The sequence below is a fragment of the Balaenoptera ricei genome, chromosome 3 (assembly GCF_028023285.1).
Source record: "Balaenoptera ricei isolate mBalRic1 chromosome 3, mBalRic1.hap2, whole genome shotgun sequence".
NCBI lineage: Eukaryota > Metazoa > Chordata > Mammalia > Artiodactyla > Balaenopteridae > Balaenoptera > Balaenoptera ricei.
This window is the reverse complement of record NC_082641.1, coordinates 149948057-149968176: the sequence shown is the minus strand read 5'-3', so window position 1 is coordinate 149968176 and position 20120 is coordinate 149948057. Positions and strand designations below refer to the sequence as shown.

General features: G+C 34.2%; 1 protein-coding gene across 4 annotated transcripts in view; it reads right to left on the bottom strand.

The window, feature by feature from the left end:
• Window positions 1–20120, bottom strand: part of RANBP17 (RAN binding protein 17) — a 322665-nt gene that overhangs the window by 230616 nt on the left and 71929 nt on the right. For all 4 annotated transcript variants that reach the window (XR_009502445.1, XM_059917665.1, XM_059917663.1 and 1 more), the window contains one exon: window positions 11397–11532. Coding sequence is in view for 3 of the 4 variants with exons in the window: in XM_059917665.1 (XP_059773648.1) it covers window positions 11397–11532 (136 nt within the window). In the remaining variant the exon portion in view is untranslated. The remainder of the gene's footprint in view (window positions 1–11396; window positions 11533–20120) is intronic.

Genomic DNA, 20120 nt, shown 5'->3' with positions numbered 1-20120 from the left:
AACAAACTGGACAACCTAGAAGAAATGGACAAATTTCTAGAAACATACAACCTTCCATGACTGAATCAGAAACAGATAATCTGAACAGATTAATCACTAGAAGTGAAATTGAATTTGTAATCAAAAAAATCCCAGCAAACAAAAGTCCAAGACCGAATGGCTTCACAGGGGAATTCTACCAAAGAGCTAATACTGATCCTTCATAAACTACTCCAAACGACTGAACTGGACAGAACACTCCCAAATTCATTCTATAAAGCCACCATTACTCTAATACCAAAACCAGTCAAAGACACTACAAAAAAATTTTTTTACAGGCCAATATCTCTGATGAAAACAGATGTAAAAATCCTCAACAAAATTTTAGCAAACTGAATCCAACAATATATAAAAAGGATCATACACCATGATCAAGTGGGATTTATTCCAGGTACTTAAGGATGGACTGATATTCACAAATCAATCAATAGCACATTAAATTGTTAAACAGAATCATAATGTATACTTTGTGTCTAATTTTTCATTCATCATCATGCCTAAATTGATTATCATCAATTTACCCACATTTTTGCATGTATCATAATATTTTTCTTTTCTTTTACTGCCATGTGGTACACATTAATTTATCTATCCATTAGACTACAGGTTTCCAGCTTGGGGACATTATAAATGAAGCTGCTATGAACATTCCTATATAAGTCACTTGGATATATAAACTTATTTCTTCTGGGTAAATACCTAAGAGTGAAACTGATGAACTATAGGGTAAGCTCTGTTCAGCTTTAGTAGACTCATCAAATAGTTTTCCAAAATGGATACATCAATTTACACTGCCATCAGCAACATATCATAGTTTCATATATTCCACATCATCATCAAGGCTTGGGTTTATCAGTCTTCATTTTTAGCCATTTTGGCAGGTGTGAAATGATAGTTCTTTCATATTTCTCTGATGATTAACAATGTTGAGCATTTTTTTATGTGATTATTGGCCATTTAGATATCTTCTTTAGTTGTGCTTGTTTAAATCTTTTCCCCATTTTAAAAGTGAGCTTTAGTCCTTTTTTGGTAGTAGTTGAGACATTTATACAATCACACATTTAAAGTGTACAATTAATTGGTTTTTAGTATATTAACAGATATTTGCAACCATCACCACTATCAATTTTTGAATATTTTCAACACCACAAAAAGAAACCTTTACTAGACAATAATCTACATTCTGTTTCTATAGATATGTCTATTCTGGAAATTTCCTGTAAGTAGAATCACACAATATTTGTTCTTCTGTGACTGGCTTCTTTCACTTAGCATAATGTTTTCAAGGATGATCCACGGTGTAGCATGTATCAATATTTCACTCCTTTTTATGACTGAATAATATTCCATTTAGGGATATACCACATTTTATTTATCCTCTCTTCAGTTGATGGGTATTTGGATTTTTTTTGACTTAATGACTACTAGGAATGCTTCTATGAATAGTGTGTAAAGTTTTTATGTGGATGTGTGCTTTCATTTCTCTTGGGTATATACAGAGGACTGGAATTACTGGATCATATGGCAACTCTATGTTCAACTTTTTGAAGAACTTCCAGTCTGTTTTCCAAACTAGTTGCACCATTTTACATTCCAACAGTGTATGAAGGTCGCACTTCTCCACATCTTTACCAATATGTTACTATCTGTCTTTATGATTATATCCATCTTAGGGGTGAGTGAAGTGGTATGTCATTATAGTATTGAAATGAATTTTCCTGAATTATAGTGATTTAATTTCTGATGAATTATAATTTCTATTACATTAGTTTCTATTCTTACTTTATTATATATATCCTTCCTTCTGCTTACTTTAGGTTTAGCTTCTTCTTTTTCCAATGTGTTAAGGTAGAAGGTTAGGCTATTAAAGATGTTTCTTCTTTTTTAATGTAGGTGTTTATAGCTATAAAGTTAGCCCTAAGTACTGCTTTAAATGAATCTTATAAGTTAGGGTATATATTGTGTCTTCATTTTCTTTCACCTAGAAGTATTTCCTAATTTCCCTTCTTATTTCTTCTTTGACTCATTTGTTATTTAGAAGTGTTGTTTAATTTCCACATATATGTGTTTCCCAAATTTCTTTTTTACTGAATTCTATTCATTCCACTGTGGTTGGAGAACATACTTTGTATTATTTCAATCCTCTTAAATTTACTGAGTTTTGTTCTATGGTAAAGCACATAGTCCATCCTGGACAATGTTCTGTGTGTACATGGGAAGAAAGTATATTCTGTTGTTGTTGGGTGGAGTGTTCTATAGTTGTCTGTGGTCCAGTTAGTTTATAGTGCTGTTCAAGTCTACTACTTCCTTATAGATCTTCTGTCTAGTTGTTCCATTCATTATTGAAGCTAGGGCATTAAATTCTTCAACTAATGTTGTTATTTCTGTCAGTTTCTGCTTCATGTAAAAAACAGAAACTTCAGTTTTTGCCTCTGTTCTTAGGTAGTAATATGTTTGTAACTGTTATATCTTCCTCATGGGTTGATTATTTTATCATTATAAAATGTCCCTCTTCATCCTTAGTGACATTTTTTGTTTTAAAGTCTATTTTGTTCGATATTAGTATAGTCATTCCAGCTTTTTTATGGTTGCTGTCTGTATATCTTTTGCCATCCCTTTACTTTCAATCTACTTGTATCTTTGAATTTAAAAAGTGTGTTCTGTAAATAGCATGTTGGACATTGTTTTTTTTTTTTAATCTGACAATCTCTGCCTATTGGTTAGATTATATAATCCATTCTAAATGTAATGCTATTATTGATATTGTTAGATTTATGTCAGCCATTTTACTTTTTAAAAAATGTCTACTGTCTTTTTTGTTCCTCTAGCTTTCCTGTACTGCTTGCTTTTGCATTAAGCGAATATTTTCTAATGTAACATTTTAAAAACTTTAATGACTCTTTTCACTATACATTTTTTTGGTAACTTTCTGGGTGGTTGCCTTTGGGCTCAATATATACATCTTAATAGAATCTACCTCAGATTTATACTAACTTAGTTCCAATGAGATAAAGAAATGTTGCTCCTACATAGCTCTATTCTTTTTGCTCCCCTTTTGTAATATTGTTATTGTATGTTATAACATATTACAACTACATATTACAAACCCAACAATAAATTATGGCAATTATTTCTTTATGTAATTTTGTCTCTTAAAGAAGTTGAGAGAAAAAAAAAGCAAGAAAATGTTTAAAGTGTTTGCTAGATAAACATTCTTATTTACCATTTCTAGTTCTCTTTATTGATTCTTATATTTGAGTTACCATCTTGTGTCATTTCCACAACTTTGCTTCCACCCACCTTCTTTTTTCTTTTTTCCCCACCCACCTTCTGTGTGCTGCTATCGACATCTCTACATGTTATATGCTATCGATACAGTGTATATGTATATAAAATATGTAACTGTTATATACAATTGCTTTTCAATCAGTTAAGAGAAGAAGTACTCTATTTTTTAATTGCTTAATTAGCTTCATTAGTGCTCTTGGCTTTTTCCGTGGATCTGTACGAATTTGTCTGAGATCACTTGCTTTCAGCCTGCAGTACCTCATTTAGCATTTCTTATAAGGCAGCTCTGATAGCAATGCATTCTCTCAGTTTTTGTTTATCTGAAAATGTCTTTAATTCTCCTTTCATTTCTAAAGATAGTTTTGCTGGATATGGAATTCTTGGTTACCAGTTTCTTTCAGCGTTTTGAATATGACATCCAAATGTCTTCTGGCCTTCACTGTTTCTAAAAAGAAGTCAGCTATTAATCTTATTGGAGTTCCCTTGTATGTGAGGAGTAGTTTTTCTCTCGTTGCTTTCAAATTTTTCTCTTTGTCTGTCTTTCAGCATTTTTACTATGGTGTGATTTTAGTGTGGATCTTTTTTGTTACACTTCTTTGATGGGTAATGTTTTTCAACAAATGTGGTAATTTTTAAGCCATTATTGCTTTAAATATATTTTTCTGCTCCTTTCTTGTTGTCCTCTTTGTTACTCCTCCTACCAGGTACTCCATATGTTTGTTGGTGTACTTAACGGTGATCTACAGTTCTCTCAGGCTCTGTTCATTTTCCTTCATTCTTTTTTGTCTGTTTTTTGAATACTACAATCTCTAGCCATCTGTTATGGGCTACATGTTTGTGTTCCCCCCAGATTCATATGTTAAATCTTTAACTCCCAAAGGAATGGTATTAGTAAGTGGGGTTTGGGGGAAGTAACGAAGGTTAGGTGAGGTCATGAGGGTGGGGCCCTCATGATGAGATTAATGCCCTTATAAAAAGAGGAGCAGACAAAGAACCACTCTCTCATTTTTGGCATGGAGCAAGGAAGGACATGTGAGTACACTATCAGGAAGAGGGCCCTCACCAAGAACCTAACCACACTGGCACCCTAATCTCGGCTACCAGCCCCCAAAACTGTGAGAAATAATATTTTGTTGTTTAAGCCACCCAGTCAATGGTATTTATTATAGTAGCCCAAACTAAGACATAGTCAATCTTCAAGTTTGCTAACTCTTTCTTCTGCGAGTTTAAATATATTGTTGAGCCCCTCTAGTATACTTTTCATACCAATTATTGTACTTTTCAACTACAGAATTTCTATTTGTTTCTTTTTAAAAAAATTTCCATTTCTTTACCGATATTCTCTATTTCATGAAACATTGCTACCACTTACTTTACTTAAGTGACCTTAATGATACTGAGTCTCCAATTCATAAACATAGTACATATATGTCCATTTATTTGGGCCTCATTTAATTTTTTTCAACAATGTTTCAGAGTTTACACTGTACAGGTCTTGTACATCTTTCATTAGATTTATTCCTATTTTATGAAGGGCTTTTGGGGTATTAAAGTAGGTGGTATTTTTAAAATTAAGTTTTCCAATTGTTTGTATACCTGAAATATTTTTTTTTTAATTTTATTGAAGTACAGTTGATTTACAATGTTGTATCCAAAATATTCTTAAATATGTCATCCATACACATGTGAGCATCTTTAAAGTATGTTCTTAGAACTTCTGTTCCCTGATCCAAGAGTATATGCATTTTTAACTTTCTTAAATATTGCTAAACTGTTTTCCAAAGCAATTTTACCGATTTGGATTCCACCAGCAGTGTAGAGTGTTTGCTATTTTACTTCCTGACAAATACTTAACACTTGTCAGACTTTGTAACTGTTTCCAGCTAACAGGTATAATATGGTAACTCACTGTAGCTTTAATTTGCATTCCCGAGTCCGCAAAAAGATGAACATTTCTTCATATTTATCGGCAATTGTGATTTCCTCTTCTGTGAATTCACATCTTTTGCCCATTTTTCTACTGAGTTGTTTTTCTCTTGTTGATTCATAGAAATTGTTTATATAACTGAATATTGACTCTCTTTAAGTTACATGTATTACAAATATCTTACAACCTGTCTACAGGTTGTCTTTTTACTTTATTTATTGTATCTTTTTTATCCACAGAAGTTTTTACTTTTAAAATGGGTAGAATTTATCAACCTTTGTATCTACACTTTGGGCTTTTTATGTCTTAAAAAAATCCTTCCCTATCCCTAAATCATAATCTTCTACTTTTCACACTAAGAGTCCTCTAACTTAGTTGGATTTGATATTTATATGCTATGAATAATACAATTTTTACATAGATATAACAAAATATCCCAGCAGCATTTATTTAAAAGCTTGTCTTTTCCTTATTTATATACTGTTTCAATATAAACGTGGATAAATTTTCTATTTTTTTTCTTTATTTGCTATCTTCCCTCTTTAATTAATAAACTTACTGGGGAGATGGACCATCCTATTTGCCTTTGTATCCCTGGCCTTAATATATAGTAGTTACTTATTAATATTCATTGGATAACTGAAATATGCAAGCAGGAAATAAATACACAGCAGCACATATACATCATGTCATAGAATAGAATGCAGTATCAAAAGAAAAAGTTGCAAAGGTAGGTGAAGTTTGACCATAAGAAGAAATTTATTTTGTAAATAATGGGAAATCAATAATAATTCTAAGCAGAGAAATGGCACAGGAAGAAATGTGTTCCCTGAAGACTGGCAAAATTTAAAGACTGACAAAAGCAAGTATTATGACAATATACAGCAACACACACCTACTCTGCTGGGGGAAGAAGAATAAACTGTTACAACACTTAGGAGGGCAACCTGATAATATCTTGTAAAGCTGAAGATATGAACATTCCACAACCCAGCAATTCCACTCCTAGTATTTACCTTCAAGAAACTCATACATATGCATGAGGAAATAGGTATTGGTATACATACTGCAGTATTTTTTGTAAATGTTAAAACTGGAAACACCTAATCTATATTAAAAAAAAAAAGAATATATAATGGCACAGTAATATATTGTAATACCATTAAATAATTAAAATACTTAAAACTATATGTATCAGGGCTTCCCTAGTGGCGCAGTGGTTAAGAATCTGCCTGCCAATGCAGGGCACACGGGTTCGAGCCCTGGTCCAGGAATATGCCACGTGCAACAGAGCAACTAAGCCCGTGCGCCACAACTACTGAGCCTGTGCTCTAGAGCCTGCAAGCCACAATTACTGAGCCCATGCGCTGCAACTACTGAAGCTCGTGCGCCTAGAGCCTGTGCTCTGCAACAAGAGAAGCCACTGCAATGAGAAGTCCATGCACCGCAACGAAGAGTAGCCCCCACTCACCGCAACTAGAGAAAGCCTGTGTGCAGCAACGAAGACCCAATGTAGGCAAAAATAACTAAATAAAATAAATAAATTAAAAAAAAAAGAATGACACCTGTTCTTTAAAACAAACAAACAAACAAAAACTACATGTATCATCATGGATAAATCTCAAAAACAATGTTGATCAAAAAAGGCAAGTTTCTACCTAATAATTTTCTACAAAGTTAATAATACTATGTTTTGTTAATAAATATATAGAAATGTGGGAAAGAACAATATCGTACATGAAAATCACACTAAATTTAGGGTAGTAGTTACTTTTGGGCAAGAAGTGAGGCAAATAGAATCAGAGTAATATGTTTTCAATATTTAATTTTAAAATATACAGATCTGAAGTAAATATGGCAAAGCATTCAGATTTGACAAAGCTGAAAGATGGATGTGTGACTATTCATTACACTATCCTCTCTGGTTTTCTACCGAAGAAAAGATTACTCTGGTGGCAGTATGGAAAATGGGCTGGAAGAAGGCAAAAAGGAAACAAAAGTACAACCAGAAGACTTCTGAAATCTAGTGAAATGTAAGCAGTAACAAGAATAAAAAGGAAGGGCCCTGAGAAAAGAGTGGAACTGAGAGATATTTAGGAAATAAAATCAGCAAGAATAGGTGACAGATTAGACATAAGAAATAAGAACCAAGTGGAAATTTTGGGTTCAAAGTCATTCTTCCTCAAAATAGAAAAGTAGGTAGAAAGCATTTTAGAAGACAATGTTTCTTTTTAGAACCTGTTGAGCTTGAAAGGCCCATTCAATATCCCAGTCAAAGATCCAACAGGAGGCAATACAGCAAAGTGGTTAGCAGCAAAGGCTCTATCAGGTGTCCTGGGTTCAAATCCAGGTTCAACCACTTAATCACATTAACTAACTATTCCAAGCCTCAGTTTCCATATCTGTAAAAAGTGGTGGGGATGTTAATAAAGATAACTATTTCCATGGAGTTTTTGTGAGATGAAATTAGATGCCTGTCAAGTGCTGAGCAAAGTCTTTGGCACAGACTAATTGCTCAATTAATGTCTACAGACACTATTTATGATTTCTCTTTCTCACTTATAGGACATACTTCTATACAATCACTTCAATGATTCCCACCTTGGTTCCTGGAGCATTTATTTCTATAAATTATATTATTTTGCATATGAAGGCTTTTATAGAATTTTTAAGATGCTTATTAATTGTATACCTTACTTAAAATTGTCAAACAGGGCTTCCCTGGTGGCGCAGTGGTTAAGAATCCGCCTGCCAATGCAGGGGACACGGGTTCGAGCCCTGGTCCGGGAAGATCCCACATGCCGCGGAGCAACTAAGCCCGTGTGCCACAACTACTGAGCCTGTACTCTAGAGCCCATGAGCCACAACTACTGAAGCCCACGTGCCTAGAGCCCGTGCCTAGAGGAGCCACCATAATGAGAAGGCCGCATAGCACAACAAAGAGTAGCCCCCACTCGCCGCAACTAGAGAAGGCCCGTGTGCAGCAACAAAGACCCAATGCAGCCAAAAATAAATAAATAAAATAAATAAATTAAAAATAAATTAATTAATATATCTTTAAAAAAACCTGTCAAACAATTTCACTAAAGTCAGCATCATTTTCCAACTCAAGAACATACCCTTTGTTACCTGAAAGTATTATACATGATATCTAGACCCAATTCCTATGAAATTCTTTTTTTTTTTTTTTTTTTTTTTTTTATAAATTCTTAGCAGAGGGGTTCTTTTTTTTTTTTTTTTTTTTTTTTAATACTTTATTTATTTATTTATTTATTTATTTATGGCTGTGTTGGGTCTCTTAGTTTTCGTGTGAGGGCTTTCTCTAGTTGCGGCAAGTGGGGGCCACTCTTCATCGCGGTGCGGAGGCCGCTCTTCATCGCGGTGCGCGGGCCTCTCACTATCGCGGCCCCTCCCGTTGCGGGGCACAGGCTCCAGACGCGCAGGCTCAGTAGTTGTGGCTCACGGGCCCAGTCGCTCCGCGGCACGCGGGATCCCCCCAGACCAGGGCCCGAACCCGTGTCCCCCGCATTAGCAGGCAGACTCCCAACCACTGCGCCACCAGGGAAGCCCCCCTATGAAATTCTACTAAATATATACATTCAACCATTATCTAGTAGAAAGCATACAAGCAATATGCCAAGCATGTGGAGGTGATAATAAAGAAGACAGAACAGTCCTAACCCAAATTATAGTCTCTATATGTTTTGCTAAGAAATAATTACAATGCAGTATAATAATCCTAAAATAGGGGACAGAAAAAAGGAACTCTCCCAGAATTTAAGTTAAGAAGAGCATCCTAAAGGATGGGGTATCTGATGTGAAAGGAAAGTAGGAGAAAAGGAACTCTCCCAGAATTTAAGTTAAGAAGAGCATCCTAAAGGATGGGGTATCTGATGTGAAAGAAAAGTAGAAGTTAGCTAAGTAAGGTAGGGAAGTGGAAGCTGAATTTAAAAAAATAGTGTCCCAGGCAAAGGAAACATTTTTTTTTCAAAGGTCCAGAATTGAAAGAGAATGTAGACTGTTAAAGGAGCTGAAAAAAATTTAGTACACATAAAAGTATGCAATACAAGTATGTAGTGAAGCATGAAACTGATGACATACATAGAAAAGAGACTGGGAAGAACTTTAAGTCATACTCTATATGATCCAATTAAATGACATAATGCTTAGGAGAGCTTAGGAAAGTTCCTGGTACAAAATAAGTACACACTGAACATTATTCGCTTACTTTAACCTAATGCTCTCCCTTTTTTTGCCATAATCCGGAATGCTCTCACCAAAAAATATTTTCCATCTAGTCCTCCTTAGTTGGTTGACAGAAAAACAGTATGTAGAGAACTTATAAATGTCTTAGACAGTCTGTTCTTTCATTTGTAAAATGGGAACAATAATACTAAACTTGCAGGCTTGTTATAAGACCTAGAGAGAATGTGAAGAGTTCCTAGAAGAGTGCCAGGGCACACAATAAGGACCCCCAAAACAGTTCCTACTAAGGCAGATCAGCAGACAAGCCAAAAAAAAAAGAAAAGAAAAGTGGAAAGCTTTGGCTTCACTTCAAGGTTATGCAGTAGGAATGCCTCAGAAATAAAATCATGTTATTCTCTTTGAATATAGGATAAGATGCACCAAAAATGTTAGAGCAAAATTAAAATAAAAAGAATCAACACCAGTCTGATGATGTGTTTATTTTTTCCTAATATGTAAGCAATTTAAAAAAAGAAAAACTTATCTTTTATAATTCACTTTTTTCACAATTACCTTATATTAAAAGTTATATACATACAAGAATCTTCAGAAAAAAAACTTCTCAAACCCACTGCCCTAAAACAATTGATTTCATTTTACATAATTATTTCCAAGTGCTTTAACCACAATAATTTTAAGGCTTTTCCACTCCATATTACACTGTTCTGATTTAGGACCCAGACCAAATGGGTATTAGATAAGCAATGTTTCAAGAGTATTCACTTTTGCAAAAGCAAAATAAACTCTCTGGGTACATTTAAAACAAGACAGTTTATCATAATTCAATGTGTATCCTGTATAAATTTTATACCATGTAATTTTTGTCTGATTCTAATTTGTCTTACTATCAACCTAAAACAGTTATATCTAGCTACTCCTTTTTCTCCCTAGTGGTCTCATTCAATGTCCGCTTAATTCTAAGAAAATTTTTTTGATATTAATCCTGAATGAAAAAAAATCCTAAATGGCAATAAAATACCACAGTGTATTTCACAAAGAAGACATCAAACTATATCACCTTCTTAAAAAGCAGAGAAAATTTTACCTGAAGTAAACTAAAGGATGATCTTAACAAAATCAAATACTTTTCATACTACTATACAACTACTATTAACAGAAAACCATAAATGAACTGAAGGTTAAGCTAAATTTCCCAGGGAAAAAAAAGCTCAGTTCAATATAAAAAGCTTATTCTAGAACTTAATCTCTTAACATTACTAATACAAACTATAAATCCAAAGGAGACAAGAATATCCTTAGGACTTCCAACAGAGAAGGTTTTGGAAAGAGTTATTATTCTAGGAAGAAAAGAAAAAAAAAAAAAACCTCATAGATCTTACTCAGTGTCCAAGTACTACTAAATATCTGGTTAGGGTTCACATAAATGCCCTCAATAATACCTTAATGCCTTAAGATCAATTCACCTGAACTTGCTAATGCTCAACTTTCAATTACCATAGTAGAAGTGTTCCCTTCACTAAGTTAACTGCGGCCTCTCAAAGGCATGTCTTACTCTTCTTGTCCTCATCCTTTATCATGTAAAAATGCCAAGGAATGAGTGGAAAATACACTGGAAACCACATAAATAAGTATCAAAAAAACCCACAAAACCCTCAGAACTACTAAAAGAGTAAATCGTATGTTTTAAACCTTGACTAACCACATAAAAAACATTCACTAACTCTGCCAATCAATCTTCAAAGACAACGGTAAATCTAGGCATAAAACAAGCAATCTCACATTGCTTTCAATACCAATTAATCAATTGACTTCAATTGATCAACTAAATTTCTTATGTAGAAATTGCCCAAATATATCATTCAGCTTAAAGCTGTTATATGTGAACACCTTTATTCATCTTCAATAACATTAATTTTAATCTCTAGTAAAAACCTACCTTTGAGGTTCGTTGAAGTTGATCACCAACATATGTTTTACGAAACTGATCCAAGAACCACAGAATTGCAAGTTCTATTTTCTCATTAGAACACTGAGGCAATCCGGTATCCATTAAAGATATAAGCTGAAAAACTCTTTTCATGAAGGAAAAAAGAAGCTTCAGTAAAAATTCTTAGAGAAATACCATTAAAACATTTATCATCAATTTTACATAATATAAAAAGTGGAAAAATACAAATGCTTATAAAGAAAATATTTTTAAAAATCATCTGAAATCCTACCACGAAGAGATACTACAATTTGGTCTAACTCCTTCTAGCTCTTTTTCCTAACACATGCACTTCATATACATGCATACAAACCTACATGGACATACATTTATTATTTTACTAAACATTTATATATAGATATATGACATATACATATATAATATATATAGATATAGTAAATATCTACAATTATAACTATTTTATAAACACAGGTATTAACTTATATATTTATGTATATAGAATATTTTAGTAAAAGAAGAATGATATTGAATGTGTAGTTTTGTATTTTACTTTTTCATTACAACATATTTTCATATGGGGTCATATGGTTCAAAATACAAAAAAAAGAGGTACACCCATCAAGCTGTATCACTTTCTTAATGAGTAATAAAAATTTTACCTGAAATAAATTACAAGATGATCTTAACAAAATCAAATATTTTCAATACAAGTATGCAACTATTATTATCAAAAAATCATAAATGAACTAAAGGTTAAATTAAATTTCCTAGAGAAAAAGCTTAATAGAATAAAAAGCTTAGTCTAGAATTTCCCCCCACCCCCAAATCCTTCTGTTATCTATCTATTTTCATTAAAATTTTCCAGTGAATGGTTGCCAACTGCCTGGTGCTAACAAAATTACCATATCATAATAAAATTTTTAAGAAACAGAAGTAGAAGTTCTGGAGGAAACAGCACCTATTCCTCTTTTTTCTCATTGTGCAAAGGCGGCTATGCCTAGCCCTAACCCACCCACACACACACGCTGTTAAGTTTGTGTCATTCCAGAGACTTTTAAATGTATGTATGACTATACATTCTCCTCCCAACTCTTCCATGTGTGCACACAATAACATACACACACACACGCTGTTAACAGTTTGTGTCATTCCAGAGACTTTTTAAATGTATGTATGACTATACATTCTCCTCCCAACTCTTTTACACATATGGAGCATACTACACTGTTATATTGTTAAACCTAGCTGTTTTCATTTAATAATATACCTTATAGATCTTTTCATGTCAGATATAAAGAGCTTCCTTATTCTCTTTTTACAGCTGCTGAACATCATTATATGAACATACCACATTATTTTCATACTTTCCCCCACTGATGGACACTAAGGTTGTTTATAATTTTTTGCTGTTACAAAAATGCTGCAATTAACAATCTTGTACACATCACTGCACACATGTTCAGTTATAATATACACCAATATAAATCAAATTACTAAAGAATATGAATTTACAATGTTGATAGCTATTACAAAATTGCCTTCCAATGAAATTGAAACAATTTATACTCCCACCATCAGTAAATGAGAGTGTCTATATACATATAGATAATTCAGGGTGATATTAAACTTTACAATTTACTGGAATCTGAAAAATGGTATCTCAGTGTAGTTTTAATTTGTATTTCTCTCATGAATGTAAAGTCAAAATTTTCCATATTTTTAAGTCATACATATGTCCTTTTGTGTGCCCTTTTTGCTCATATCCTTTTTTGATTTTTCTGTTGGGTTATTTTTTTATTGCTAATTTCTACGAATTCTTTATATATTACAAAACTGAGCCCTTTGCCTGTGATTGAGATGTAAATATTTTTCTCCACTTTTTCATTTGTCTCTTGACTTTGATTATGGTGTTTTTTTAATATCATGCATGTTTTTCTTCTTTTTCTTTTGCAGAAAACCTTACCAATTTTTCTCTTATGGATTTTATATAATAACAAGGTCTTACCCAAATTTGAGGTGTGTTTGTTCCATCTTTTTACATTCACCTGTATGATACACTGAAATTAATCTTGAACCTATCTGGTGAGATATGGATCAACATTTTTTCGCAGATGGCTACCCAGCTGCTTCAACACCATTTCTTTCTTGTATAGTCTGTCTTTTGCCCACTATTTTGAATTACCCCTTATCACATACATTAGGTCCATTTATGCATTCATATTACTTCCTGGACCTTTTATTTTATTCCATTGAACTGTCTCACTAAACATATCTTGCCCAATTATTTTTTTCATATTATTAAATAACTTTCCAAAACATTGTATCAAATTAAGGCTACACCAAATTTTAATAATCCCATTTTGAATACAAACTCACATTTCAGTGAAATATAATTACTGTCCTATTCCCTACCAGCAAAGAGTTCTAGGAACAAAATGTCTACGTTACAGCGAATGAACTTCTTTAAAAAACTTGGTATTTATTGCCAAAGTGTTATGAGATAATATTTTGGTAACCATTTTTATAGTTATTAATTCCTAAATTAAGCTACTTATTTAAAAGTACCTTCACTTACTAAATATCTTTAATGCTATTAAAATTCATGAAGGAAAGCTTATAAAGATCAAATTTAAGAATCAGTCAACCAGGTTTGTTTGTTTTCCCTAAAAAGATGTGTTTATTCTCTGATTTTGAAAGGAGGGACAAAGCTCACTTTTAAAGTCTGTGTATTTGTGAACGCACAGACTCCTGAAGTAATTTTTAGTTAAATAAATAGATACACACACCAAACTTCATCTCTGGATCCTCTTAAGTGACTTAAAGCATATCCTGCTTTTAAATTCTTTATGAGTAGGACCTACTTTTTCCTACTCTGGTTCTTTGTTGATTCTATGCAATTGCTTGTTTACTTTTATTTCCTTTTAATAACATACATTCCAAAAATCTGAGGAAGACATGAAACCAATAGCCAAGTTTGTTGGGGTGCCTTTACAACTCATATCAAGCTGGTGATTTGCATTTGCTTAAGAGGCAATGCAAATCACCAGCTTGATATGAATTGCAAAGGCACCCCAACAATCCCCAGCAGGAGAGTAAGAAAGAGTTCCCAGAAGGATACATGATCCATCTGTCAAATAAGCTTTGATAGCTGTAAAAGAAGTTCAGCTGCAAGTGACTGAAATCCAAAAACAATGGCTTAAACAATATAGATGTTTATTTTTCTCTCAAGCAAAAATTCAAGGCAATGCTCTAGGACTAGTTGGTGTTCCACGGTGTATCAGGGACTCAGGTTCCTTCCATCTTGTTGTTACACTTGCCTCCACTCACCCAATCACTTTATGGTCTAAGATGGCTTCTTCAGCTCCACCCATGTGCATATATGTTACACATACCACATTCACTCACATTCAATTGCGCAGAACATAATCACTTAACCATACCTAGCTGCAAGAGATTCTAGTAAATCTAGTCTTATTCAGGTGGCCAATGCCCAGCAAAACATTTCAGGTATGCTATTACTGCAAAAGAAGGAAAGAAGAGATACAGGACAACTAGTAGTCTCTGCCACAGTGCCCTTCAAAGATCTGTGGTCACCTCTAATAAGTGCATAAGACCAAAGCTTATATTGTATATACAATATTCACTTGTGTTTCAATTTATTGGCTTACATTTATTTTTACCTTTATCTTAAATTATCTTTGGAGCATGGAGGGAATAAAAAGATAAATATTAAATAATTTTGATCCAAGTATAAGTACACCATTTCAAGTATAAAGAAATGAATTTTTGGATAATCAATTCTTTTATATTCCCCTTAATATCCAATTCCATACGTATTTATTCAGTCAACAAATATTTGAAGGCCTATAATATGGCAGGTATATATTAGGAGTTCAGAATACAATACTGAGCGAAACATATATATTCCCAGTCCTCCAGAAATCTATAGCCTACGCAGGGAAAGGCAGTAAAACAAGCAATTAGAATAAGGAATGACAAGTGCTATAATAAACACTACAAAGAAATTAGCGAGAGTTCCTGATATTCTAGGATGGAACAGAGCAGAGAATGTCAAGAGAAAGGGGAAAGCATGTGCAGCTTTCTAGACAGGGTGGGGCGGGGGGGCGGGGGGGAAAGCACGGCTCATTTAAGAGCTGAAAAAAAGTTCTATATGGCTATAAGACAGTGGCACGAGATGAGGCTACTGAAACAGGCAGGACCCAGATTACGAAGAGCCTGATAAATCACGCTGATTTTAATCCCAATAGCAATGAAAGTCATTGCAGACTTTAAGCAAAGCACAGACATAATCACATCTTTATTTTAGAAAGCCAGAGAGGAAACAAGGTGCCCAAGTAAAACTGTAGCATGAATCCGGGCAAATGATGACAGGAGTTAAAACAGCAAGGGTAACAGAAATAACTGGACTAATTGGGATAAGCAGAAGGTAGAAGTGACAGAATTTGATGACTATACGGATGTTGGTGAGAGTAAAAAGAAAAAGTTAAGGAGAAGTCCCAGGATTCAAGCCTAGGCAATTGAGTTGACAGTGATGAGACACACAAAGAGAGTCAGGGTTGGGAGTAGATGGAAGAGACGAGTTTAAGTTTAGTCACTGAATTAGAGGTACATGTGGGACAAAACATGCAAGGAAAACAGTTCAGTAAGTGTTTGGAAGTCAGAAGATAAGAATTACTAAAATAACACAAATCACTGAGCCATGCTGAGGGCTCAGTTAAGGTTAAAAAAAAAAAAAGATATCTTAGTTGGCAATGGTACCTATCTAAAGAAGTGTGCAATTTCTTTTATCACTCGACAAATTAAGAGAAAACTCTGAATTCCTTCAGAGTTTAGGTTTTGCCAGGCAGATGAGATAAAGATACAGCAGTGAACAAAGCAGATAAAGCTTATTCCTTCCCTATTCTAGTGGAATAAACAAACAAACATCAAGAGGTAATAAGTACTATGAAGAAAAATAAAGTAGGATAAGGATGTTATTTTGGATAGGGAGGTCAAAAGAGGTAGAGACATCTGGGTACAGACCTGACTGAAGTGACGGAGTACTACACAAACACCTGGGAGAAAGCACGCCTAGCAGAAGAGAAGCGCGAAGGCCCTAAAGCGAAAACATATTGGTAATACTCAGTAGCAAGGAGGTCAGTGTATGTAGCTGAGTTGAATGAAAAGGGATAGGAAATAAGGTCTGAGAAGTAGCACAGTACACTTTGGGCTATGGCAAGAATTTGGAATTTGTTTCACGTGTGACAGGAAGCCCACTGGAAGTTTCTTGTGTAGAGAAGAGGAAGCAACACTACCGGATGGGAAAGAAGTTGAAGTCATCTATATCACAGCAGGGTTTGGGGCAGAGAGCAAAACACTGAGCTAGCTGCAAAAGTCTTCAATGAATAATGAGGAATGATTGGGAGATGAACAGGTGAGAGCAACATGAAGAAACAGAAACAGAGGGTGGCCTAACTGAGAGGAATGAGCCGAAAAGAAGCAGCCACCAGCAAATTAGAGAGGATACAGGATAAGACAAAATCCCTGGGAAATCTCTCAAGAGGTTTACATTCTGGTCATGATGAATGAAACTGAAATGACTATAAAATTATCTTTATTTAATCAGAATTGTGTGGCCCGAGCACAAATATACTTATTTGCTAAGTTAAAGCAGCATATTTAAAAATGTTAAAGTAACATGTTTTAAATATCATTATCACAATATTGGAAGTTTTTATGAATATCAACCTTTTTCTGATAAAATAACACATAGATTTTTGGCAGGAGCTTCTCAACTTCTAATTTGGTAGCATCCTCCCAGGAGTTAAAAAGGTTATCATATAACAACACCAGACGGCACTAGTATGACAGTTCCAGTTACCTGGAATTTCTCCATGTGAAATTGATATTTTAAAATTTTACATAAAACATCATTCTTATTTAATTTAAAATCTCAGTATGTTAAAACACATATATTTATGTTTTTTCTAGGCAAATTATGTAAGTCCTGGTACATACCCCACCTTGAATCTACTCGGCCCTGTTTAACCCCCCACCAACCCCACCACCTCTCCTCCTGTCCCTGGGCTCAACCACTTGCCTTGTAGTCCCAGTAAAGACTCGCACAGCTCCTGCAGTTATAAATCCTCACTCAGGGGGAGGAAAGGCCTACCATAGCTCCAGCCAGCCCCTACCTCCAACCAACAGGACCAATAGTAGCTCTGGCTTCCCCAGCAGCTCCTCAAAGAGGCCAGGGGACACAACTAAGAAGTATGGAAAAGTTATACACTCCGGGAGTAGATTTCAACCACTAAAAAAATGGGACGCAGAAATAAGTGAACAGATAAACCACTTGCCCTCAGTCCCCGTTCCCCCCCACCACCAAGATGGACTGCTTTGAAGCACAGCTGTTCCATGTGGTTTCTGGGGAAAACTGTAAAAGTGAGCAACCAGGTGTGTAATACACCACCTTCTATAGTTGATTCTCATTATTTATGGTAGTTATGTGCTGCAAAATGGCCATAAAAACTGAATTAGCAAATACTGAACCACTGCTCCTAGAGGTAATACAGGAATAGGTTCCCGAGGAACTCTGGTCACAATATTTTCATCAACTAATCAACACATAACCTGTTTTATCTTTTACTCACTTTTCCTTCATTCTTTCTTCCCTGAAAATGTATCCTTTTTCCCACCCCACAAAAAAATCTTAGCCCATAAACTTCAACTAAGACTTTGTTTCCTAGGGAAAACAGGCTAAACACAAAACAAATCTTACTTAGAGCTAAATATGTTTGCCGCTTAAAGAAAAAATTAAAATTTTCTACTTGGCAAATACACACCACTTTTGTTTATTTCCTGTTATATATATTTTTCAGGAAAATAGTGCCAGTGGGTAATTCTCTACTTGATGATGAAAACATTAAAAAAAAAATCAGACTAACTATAGCAAAAATTATTCTTAATTCCCACTTTACTAAATATGTAATGTTATATTAAAAGATGGTACAGAAGCACATTGTTCACTTGGTTTAAAATTAATCAAAGCATTTTGAGAATGCCCCAGTCATATTTTAAAGTGGTTTGATATTGGAAATAATAAATCTTAGGAAAAACTAAAAATATTTATGTTCCATTCAGATTCAAATTTCATTGAAATGAGGTAGTTTAAAGGTTGAAAAGGGTATGAAATGAGAGAAATTTCTATTCAAAATGGCAACAAATTTATTAAACAGTTAGGAATATATTTAAGAATAATAATGAGGGAGAATATCACACTAAAGACTTCAGTAGGGTGACAGTGGTGTACAAATAGACTTCCAAGATCAGTGGAGAAGAATGAAAGGCCTAGAAAAAGACATGAGAATTTTGTGTAAGATATATGCAGCATTTCAAATCAGTAGAGGGTGGGGTTTGACATTAACTGGTTAACACGTGGAAACTGTCGAAAAAGTACATAACAAAATAAATGTTGGATATATTAAAAATTAAATATAAGAAGCTGAAACCATAAAAGATCCAGGAGAAAATATAGCAGAATATTTTTATTATCCAGGTGTGGAACAACCTCCCTAAACATGAGCATTGAAAAAAATATGAAAGAAAAAATTCATAGATCTTAATATATAAATATTTAAAGCCAGTAAAAAAGCAATTTCTAAAACAAATTAAAACATATGGAGAAAACGTATTCAAAATGAATAGCAAAATATTACAATCTTTGATATATACTGAGTTCTTACGGATTAGGAAAGATAATCATAAAAGAAAACCGGGTGAATGATACAATCTATATATAATAAAAAATCACAAAGAGAAAACAGAAAGGGCAAGAAAAGGAATGGAAAAGAATGTTTGACACCACTTGTAAACAAAGAAATACAAATTAAAATGAGACATTAGTTACCTATGAACTGGCAAAGATAAGAATCCTACCACCTAGTGTTCAATTGCAAAAAAAAAAAAAACAACAGGGGCTTCCCTGGTGGCGCAGTGGTTGAGAATCTGCCTGCTAATGCAGGGGACACGGGTTCGAGCCCTGGTCTGGGAAGATCCCACATGCCACGGAGCAACTAGGCCCGTGAGCCACAACTACTGAGCCTGCGCGTCTGGAGCCTGTGCTCCGCAACAAGAGAAGCCATGATAGTGAGAGGCCCACGCACCGCGATGAAGAGTGGCCCCCGCTTGCCGCAACTAGAGAAAGCCCTCGCACAGAAACGAAGACCCAACATAGCAATCAATCAATCAATCAATCAAAAAGAAAAAAAACAACAACAATAGCTTCTCATGGCCTTTGGGTTCAGAGGATAAACTGGTACAACTTTTCCAGAAGGCCATTTGGTAATGTGTATTGAAAGTCTTTAAAGTGCTATATACTATTCAACCAGCTATTCAGCTTTTAGGACTTAACTCTAATAAAATTATTTTGATCTATATAAAGATACAGCTAAAAGAATATTCACCTTTATAATAAGGAAAAATTGAGAAACAACCTAAAATTCCCAAAGCAAGGATCTATTTAAATTATGGTATAGCTTAGAATATTTCATGTCTAGATAAGATGTTTATATAATTGTTATGTTTGAGTTTTTAAAAAAGAATTATTTGGGGTTTTTTTCTGGTAATATAGTGTTACTATTTGCCAGGCATTGTCCTAAGCACTTTAAAATTATTTTAAAATTATTAACTCATTTAATCCTTATAACAGCCCCA